The 9,749-nt window shown below is 29.7% G+C and overlaps 1 protein-coding gene across 1 annotated transcript in view; it reads left to right on the top strand.

Annotated features, from left to right (window-relative positions):
* Nucleotides 1-9,749, top strand: part of Smp_152810 (putative adenylate kinase) — a gene marked incomplete at both ends in the record, with an annotated part of 13,250 nt that overhangs the window by 484 nt on the left and 3,017 nt on the right. The window contains 10 exons of the mRNA XM_018794064.1: nt 1,254-1,375; nt 2,159-2,321; nt 3,592-3,692; nt 4,871-5,000; nt 5,619-5,717; nt 7,373-7,837; nt 8,435-8,628; nt 8,772-8,898; nt 9,470-9,607; nt 9,726-9,739. Of these exons, the coding sequence (XP_018648514.1) occupies nt 1,254-1,375; nt 2,159-2,321; nt 3,592-3,692; nt 4,871-5,000; nt 5,619-5,717; nt 7,373-7,837; nt 8,435-8,628; nt 8,772-8,898; nt 9,470-9,607; nt 9,726-9,739 (1,553 nt within the window). The remainder of the gene's footprint in view (nt 1-1,253; nt 1,376-2,158; nt 2,322-3,591; nt 3,693-4,870; nt 5,001-5,618; nt 5,718-7,372; nt 7,838-8,434; nt 8,629-8,771; nt 8,899-9,469; nt 9,608-9,725; nt 9,740-9,749) is intronic.

Raw genomic sequence — 9,749 nt, 5'->3', positions numbered from 1 at the left:
AAATACAATTCTTCAACCTGAATTACTGTTTAAGTATTCAAATTCGCATCGAATGCACTACATTAACCCAACTTGAACAGTGTAAAATTAAACTTGTGGTAAATTAAAATTATTTGACGAAAATTTACTGTCTAATCTTTATTCACTCAGTACTCCCGGTAACTCTTTTTCAAAGCTTGCAATTTTTCTCCAAATATAGTTCGTATCTAAATGTTGAAGTAATTTTCAGTAATCCAGTAGGAGACAACAAATAAAGGAGTATTCATTGATGTACTTCTTTTTTGAAGTCATATATTTATACAAAAGTAAATGATACTTCTATGGCGAAGTGTAATCCATAAACAACCAATAGACCCAAATCGCATGATAGAATTGAGGTATACTTCATTGGAATTCCTATCAACTCATTTTTATTTTCAATAATAAATTGCAAACTACAATGTTTGTTAAAGCATGTCAGCAACCATCTTCTAAAAAATTAGAATACATAAAATAGTAGACTGTTGGTTGTAAACATTTTCTCATTTGAAAAAACAAAAAAATATATAATTATGTCGTCCTACTATCCCGCTAAATGTAATCAATATAGTAATTTACACTAAAGTAGAGACTTGATCCTTGTAATGGATATTGTTCAACCTCGTTCAACTATGGTTTTGAATGTAAAACGCTAATAAATAATGTAAAAATAATATTTTTCAGTATTTTAAAAATCTTTTATAAAATTTGTTTGTATCCCATTCCAATAAACCCCCGTATTCTTTTCGCTTTTAATCATGAGAAAGTGATGAGATTTTGTATCAAAATTATCAGATCACTGAGCGAGTTCAAAAATCTACTGAACTTTTGAGGAAATCGCATAATTTATTGTTTACTGATGTAGTTTTTTTGTTTTAATTTTGGACTCACATGAGTGTACGTTTAAGAACATCCTCGAGATTCAATTTTTAACTTCGATTAAGATTTCATTTCTGAAAATGACTCGGCTGAAGACTCGTCAAAATTCTTATCATTAAATGTATAAAATATTTGAAAAACGTATTTCTGTTTTATTCTTTTGAAAATTAGGTTTCTCTTTCTGTGTATAATCAATGCCTCAAAATTTGTTGACTTGTGAATAAAGTAAATTACACAAAATGTCGATACGAAAGGTTATTTTTGTTTTGTCTTCACAATATTAGATTTAAAATTCCACAAGTCAAAAATAAAGTTTGCCCATTATATTTCATTTCTTCTTTGCTTTTTTTGATTAGATATTTGGCTATTTAACACCCATAGATTTAGCTCGAGCTGCTTGTGTATCTCATTATTGGCGGTCTATAGTTAATGAAATGGATAAGAAAAATACTTTGGATTTATCGTGCTTTGGTAAAAGGTAATCTTATGATGTCAACCATAATTTATGTATTGTAAATCACTCTATAATGATCGTATCAATAAAAATTTAATTAATCAATAGTTTCATGGCTCTATGTTTTTAGATATTATTGAATTAAATTTGCCGTTTAAAATGTTAGGTTATTTTGAAAATGAAAATTTATTGGTGACAAAATAGTTAAAAATCATAGAAAATTGGACAACTATTCTTGCTGGATTTGCGACTTCTTCAATAGTGCGCACATGCAAACTTAAGCGAACCCGAACTCATTATGTTTAGGTTTGGGTGCAGTTTATAATATTTTCAAAAACTTTTACATCATTTTATCTAGTAAACTTATTTCCAAATTCATAAGTGCCATCCACACATTTAATGAACAAGACGTTTTGTTTGAATATAATAAATGTAATTCATAGTATATTTATAATAAACCATAGAAACCAAGAACTGAGACTAAGGAACAAAAAAATGGTTTCACGACAGAGGTAGCGACGAACAATTTGTTAATTAATTTGATGTATGCAATATTTTAAAACTAAAAGTTAACATTATGTTACTCCAACATCTTCATGATTGTATATATATATATATATATATATATATATATATATATATATATAATTTTATAATTCACCGATTACATCTACTAGACTTAATTGACTCACCAAGTGTCACTCATATTCGAAGAAGCCTGAGATTTAAGAATTTATCACTGAAAGTTTATTCATTTAATTAGTTACTGTAATATACTGGCATATTCTTCTTTCCCTTTTTTGATAGGTTAACAGATGAACTTTTATTAAAGCTTACAAAAAGACGTCGAGTATATTTGCGTCATATCAACTTACGTAACAGTAGTCTGTGTACTTTAAATTCAATTCGTTGTTTGACTAGTTGTGCTAATTTACAGGATATCAATTTATCCAAATGCACTGGTATCACAGTAAGTATAAATAAGCTGTTCATTGCTAGTTTAAATTTATAAATAACAATATATGCCCTTGTTTGCTCTAAACAAATGTATAAAGTATTTGATGACCTTATGATAATGCTGGTATAACTTTGACATTTGAACAAATTTTTAATTTTTTTTTACATCAGTGTATTAACTGTGAGTCTCAAGCTTGAAACATGTATTTTTATAGAAGTAATGCTTGAAATATTTTTTTTTCAAGTGTAGTTCTGTTATTCTGTAAAACTCTTCATAGGTATATTTTACAGTTCTGTACTAATTCAATTACAGTCGAAAAAACAGTTTATATTCAACTCTGTATATGATAAAATCATAAATAATAAAGACGTAATATCCAAAACTGAGCAGCTTACAAGTAGTTTCAAAGCACGCTAAATAGTGTTCATATAAGACATTATATTAGTCATTAAAGTCACCATTAGTTGGTATAATGCATGAAGAAGTGTGCATAATGCTAATGGTTCACATGACAGTCGTAACTGAAAAACCTGGAGAAATAACTCAGAAAACGTAGTTCAACTTCAACCATTCACTTTGTATCTTATTCTAAAATATTCTTCTCAATATTCGTAAACGTACCTGAATTTTCTAATTAATTTCTGTTTATTTTTTCTTTGTCAGTGATACTACTGTTTTAATGTTCATCTTGTTAGTTTTGTTCTGTTTTTCTTTTGTTTAAAAGGTAAATATGACAATTTCAAATATTATTAATTGCAGTCAATTTATATTTTGTCAACCGGTGAAATAATATCTACATTGATTTACTAACATATTAATAATATTCTGACTTTTATCTTGTGGAATTCCATTATTTGACAAATACAGAATACTCCATTAGGAAGATATGGTAGTTTTAAAGTCCAAAATATATTCTCTTAACTTTAAACTTGAGTGTTTATTTACGAATTCTTACTCTACAACTCAGTAATCATCAAGTTATATATATATATATATTTATTAATGCTTTCTATTGTTTTGGAATCTCTTCATAAGATGTTTAACCACACGTCTTAACGTACGAAATAAATTGTCTTTAAAGTTGAACAGTTTGATCTGTTTTTCCCTCATTTTCTGACACACAACATGATCATTTTACAGTTTAGAAATCGTGAAAAAAAGCAGTTTACATAATTATAATTGAAGTTATGAATTATTGAGAGTATCATTCTCTTTCTTAAAATGCCTAAAAGTTTTCGGTACCTTGAATACATTATTTTTATTCTCTTTTTGTTCTCATTAGGATGATGCAGTTCGTCTAATAACTGTTGAATGTAGTTTACTTCTTTACTTGAATTTATCATATACTCAAATCACTGATGATTCAGTTCGTCACTTGGTGATGTGAGTATCTAATTTTACTTAAAATTTATAGTTGTGTTTCGAATCTAATAAAGATAATCATAAGTTTTATTATTTGTTCTTATTCAGACATCATCATCAAATCAGGATGAATTTGAATGAAAGCTAATGTCAGAACATTGATTTTTTATTCGTTTACAACACCAATCATCAACAAAGCATAATACTTTCAAATATTCATGGTTGAATTTATAATTTCTAAACAATTCTCATATTTGGCCTAAAACCAAGCGAATGGGAATTAAAACTGACTTAGTGAAAACAACATTAACAGTTATGATGATAAAGCTGATATAATTTCTTTTTTGAGTGAATTCACCAATTTGTCTCAGTCTATAATTACTCTTGTTAAAAATTTGATCTTTAAGTTAAGGACTCTTAGATAATTTTTGCATGAGTTGCAAAATGACATTCTCACTTTTTCTCTCAATGATTAAATTTATGCGAAAATTCTTGTTTTCTACCTTGTAAAATCATGATACCATAACTTTCAAAGTTATGGTTCCTTGTTATTAAAAAACAAGTTGATATTGTCAATATGTGATTTTGATTATTTCAAGACTGATAACTTTATAGATAAACAGAAATCTCTTTTGTGTTTTAATGAACTTAATCGTTCCTATCAGTTTGTTAGTTAAAATTTCTCTAAATGACATTTTAGATAGTTTTATTTTTATGAAGATTTCTACATGTTATTTCATATTTTAGATTACATAATTGGCTATGATCTAGGTTATATTTAAACAATGTATTTCGTACATAAGAACTTTCGTCTAAATTAGGGAAAATAGCTTCACAGTATTTGAGCGCCGAGTTGATGTAAGACATTAAATAGGAATAATATATTTGTAAAATCTCAGCGAATGAATTTGAAGTAAATCCAACATTTCGCCCGGTAATCTGGTCCAAGCTTTTTCAAGGAAATATGTATTTCATAGGTTTTGATATGGTGATAAACACATTTTTTTGCACGGATGCATACTTGTAAATGAACATCTAATCTATCTGACATAAGGCTAAATAAATTAAATTAAGATCATTCCTCTGTTCAAACATATAAAATAAATATACCTTTAATGTCTCTTTTATAATAAAATATACTTATGTTATTTAACTTTTTGCATTAAATATACAACATCATGGAATCGTTATTCATTAAGCAATACAAAGATGTTACAATATTTGAGTTTGGCCTATTGTACACGATTAACACAACTTTGCTCAACTTATTTCAATCAACTAGAAAGTTTCAAGTCATTAATTTATTTGGATTTATCTGGATGTATTTACGTAAGAATTCCTATTTTTGGTACAGATATATTTAAGATTTTTTTTCTTTGCATAGATGATTGAGTTTTATTTAATTATAATTATAAATAGCATCTGATCTAGCAAGAATTTAAGATGGTACAAGTGACCAATTTGTTTTTGCTTTTAAACACAAAAACAAAATTAATCAGGTGAAAAAGAAAGAAGTCGAAATTATAATAGTACCATTCATAGTAAAATTGGAAATATATTACTTACTTACTTACTTACGCCTGTTACTTCCAATGGAGCATAGGCCGCCGACCAGCATTCTCCAACCCACTATGTACTGTGCCTTCTTTTCTGGTTCTATCCAATTTGTGTTCATTCTTCTCATGTTAGTCTCCATTTCTCGGAGTAATGTGTTCTTTGGTCTTCCTCGTCTCCGCTGGCCTTCAGGATTCCATGTGAGGGCTTGCCTTGTGACGCAGTCGGTATTTTTTCAGTAGTAATCCAAGATATGTATTTGGAAAAATGTCTTCTTCATGGTTTTCGATGAAAACAAATCGTAGTATTTTGTACCATAATTCATATCATTTATAAATACGTATCTATTACACACAATGAGTATGTTTTTTTATTTGAACCTATTAACTTCAGATTGAGTCGGCTGGTCTACAATTAATTATTAAAAGTGTCACACAAGTGGAACATTGGATACTGAACGATATCCCATGGATTTCAGATACCGATCTTAATGTAAGTATATATAATCAACCCTGTGTTATTTCATCAGTACATTTCACTAATTGGATCATCAAGTTTCTGCATCATAATTTTATTATAATTTTAGCTTGCAGAACAAGGTGAATTAACTAAACGTTTTTGAGCTGAACAAAAAGCTTTAGTAAGTAAATGTGATAAAACCATCCGAGATTTGTTGCGCTTATATATCGAAGTCGATTACTGTTACATCTCTTACTTGATTACGGCAGAATACTATATGCAACCAACGTCACTCCAATGTATAGAATCCACAGTCGCAAATCAGAAGACGGAGGAAGCAAGAGAAATGATTATTGGGTGAGAATCCAAAATGTACAGAAAAACATTGGTACTTATATTTATCAGCATTGACTATAACATCATTGTAATTCAGCCAGCCCGACAGGAGACAAGTTATGCCATCGTCTAATCGTAGCATGCCACGTTGATATTCTACAAGTCTCTATCAGGTTCTGATTAGATGGAATCCCTTCGGCTCCTTTAGAGCCTCTAAGGTTATATCTCCAGACAATAATAAAGAGTGAATATTTTTTGTTGGATTTTCCGGGCTTCTATAGTAAACAACACGCAGCAACCCAAAGTTATGACTCACTAACTATCTAATTCATGTTAAAAGCCACTTCACCTTCAGAACATGAGCGAAGGACTCATATTCATATTAAAATGACGATGCCATTGGTCACACTCGATGACTTTTCATTTCGCATACGTATTCGATGTGAAAATCAGTTTTTAGAATGGCCATCACCGATAACTGAATGATAGAATGCTTCAATCCCAAAAAAGTGTTAATTGTTTGACAAACTCTTCGGTAGTTGTAAACTCAGAGCCAACAACTATCTCAACCACAATTTTGATGTAGAAATATGATATGACATGATTACTATAAAAAGAATCATAAAATGGTGTTTGATTACAATTTATAGATTTTATTGATTTCATAATATTCTATCAGCTGGACATGTAGAAATACGTTTTGAATCGGCTCAAGAGTAAAAGAGAGAATGGTACACCGAAGTACAATTTCTACCGACGGAAAATTATTTCCCATGGGTTCAGCATCATTCATATACATCATATAGTTCCGATAAACTTCATCTCCTCATTCGATTTTCCAAGTCTCTCAAAGGGACTACCCGTTCCAAAAAGTCATGATTTTGTTTTATGATAATAATCTTTTAACAATTTCTCTGAATTAATTGAAACTTATGCTTATTGAGGGGAATGATATTAATTCCCACTGTCTTAATTTCTATTTGAAAAAAGACTTAGATTGATCATTCGTTTGATTTCTGAAGTCTCGCATGTGTTAGCAAGGAGTAATACATAAAAATTCAAATACCCTTGTGTTTTTTGTTCACAAAAACGATGGTAATTCTATCAAAAGCATTAGTGAGTTTACAAACATAAAATTATGGTAGTTGATATATAAATAGTTCAAACAAACGGTTATGGATGGAAAAGGGTGAACATATAATAAATAAGGCATTGTGACAAGTTGAATGGAAATGAAGAGTTTAATGTCAGAATGTAAATAAAACCGGATTGATAGAGTGGTCAATCTCTAATACTATTACAGTGATTCGACCACAAAGCATTTAGTCTATTTAATCTTCCTCTCTTTGAAGGTTCTTGGGTCAAACTGTTCAATAATACGCACGTTAGAAATGGTCAATAATCAAAATGTATTTACATCCGGTTTACATTATCTTTCGAAAACCTGCCTTTTCCATGAAAAATCAACTCCAGTTGATGGTGATATACAAATAAAAGATAAGCAAAATAGACCAATAACATGTATCGGCTTAATTCATAAATATGCTGATTCAGCTTTAAATAATTCAAATTCAAATGTTGGTCATCTAATTACAGATCGTGGTTTACAGTCAGTATGTGGGAAAAATCTAAATAGACTCCTTGTTTCAAATATGAGTTCAATCGATGGATCTGGATTGAATAATATTGTACCAAATGATAATGTATCAAGGAGACATTCTAAAAGTAAAGCTCATCGTTTATCAAAACTGAATTCTGGATTACTTGTAAATGGTAGTTTAAATTTACTAGAAATTTCATTCCTTGATTGTCCAAAGGTGAGTTACGTCTAATGAAATGTGCTCGGCTAGTATACACAATTTTCCTACTTTCCTTAGATTAGCAGAACCTATGAACTGTTTATGATATTGAAAAAAAAATTCAAGCAAGAAATTTTGCAAGGCAGCATCAAAAACGTATTTGCCGTAGAATGAGTGAACTACAACAAGAAATCGTACTAGTTAGCACCAACGATGCACTGATTTAGTTTCAGGACATAAGTTCGAGGCAAGTCTGACAATGAACTATCACGTTCAGTGTCATCTGAAATGTCAATAATTTAAGAGATGTAACCAACGTTTTACTTCAGTCATGTAGGAATTTGTAATCAGTAGAATTTAAATTCTTAAAATTTTAATAATCAACGATTGGAAACATCTGAAATTTCTAAAAATTAATCAGAGTTTCGAAAGTACACTTTTTTCCATAGATCTTGAATATACCTTAATGCTATAATGTCATTTCTGTTTGTTACTCCTGTTCTAGTCAGATGTTTCTTTAGCTTCAGTTTGTTTTCCATGTATACAAAGTAGAAAATATGTATGTACAATGTTATATACTACTTACTTGGTTTTTTCATTCATTGTTACTTCAAGATGAATGATATCCTGCTTCAACATTTAATACCTTTGCCGCATTTAACTGTTGTAAAGTTAAGTGGATGCGAAAGCCTTACAGATCAAGGTATAAAATTATTAACTGATGGGGCATACGCGGAGAATTTAAAAGAACTATATTTAGCCAGATGTGATAAATTAACTGATAAGGCGATTCATATTATGAGTGTACGGTGAGTTGTGTTGGTACTTAAATTACCAACTACTTATGTTTGTTTTAATAACATTATACTTAACTCCACTCCTGTAATATATAAAGTTGAATTTTTAATGTAATTTATATTTCACATAAATAAACTTTGGTTTTTTATTTTAGGCTACTTAATTTAGCTTACTTGAGTTTGGCATCATGCCCCTTGATTTCTGATGGAGCCTTCGAACTCCTAGGTCAGCTACAAAAATTATGGCAGATAAATTTAAATTCTACTAAACTTGGTGATCGAGTAAGTTTGAACTTGGACGGATACTCAACTTTTCTTTAATCACGATATATCAGTTTACTAATCATTGACGACACATTCTCTTATCTTTTTAATATTCTAATCCATTCCTTGCTAATCAAATCAAAGTGGTTACCTCTTTGCCATTTGAGACGTTTTCTGATGAGTAACAGTAGTAGTCTGTTTAAATGGTATAACCAATTCGCTGATTTTTGTTGAAAAAAAATCACGTTAGTTACCCGAGATATGGAGTAGACACTATGTTAACCTTCCAGTAATGATTTATTAATCTGCCAGATGATTTACCAGCATGATCGACTAATAGGGTTTTGGTTTCACTCTCGCTTCCAAACGACTCTCCAGATTGTGACATAAATACAAAGTAGACTACTAAATAGATTTCTTCACCAACTCATTGCATTCCATTTTAACAGGAAAATTAGTGTTAATTAAATAGCTAGTGTTAGTGAACCATATTTAGTTATTTGTTTAAAATACTTCTTTCATCTATTAATTATAAAAGCCTTGTTTTCAGTATATCTCACCAATCAACCTTATTTTCACTTTCTTACAGGGTTTATCTGCTCTTGGATCACTGCCTAAATTACGTGAACTGAAAGTGTCTAGATGTACCGCCATTACTGATTTAGGATTGCAAAAGTTTGCACATCTTGGTATAAACTTGGAATATATTGATTTATCATTTTGTCACGTAAATTAAGTTTAGTTCTAAATGATATTATAATTATCATAAACCTTTCAGAATTTGACAAATAATGGAATTAAAACACTAGCATTTTGTTGTCGTTTCCTTACCAGTATTAATTTAGCTGGGTGTAAACTGGTAAGTATTC

Source organism: Schistosoma mansoni, chromosome 1 (assembly GCF_000237925.1).
Source record: "Schistosoma mansoni strain Puerto Rico chromosome 1, complete genome".
NCBI lineage: Eukaryota > Metazoa > Platyhelminthes > Trematoda > Strigeidida > Schistosomatidae > Schistosoma > Schistosoma mansoni.
This window is presented reverse-complemented; position numbering and strand designations above follow the sequence as displayed.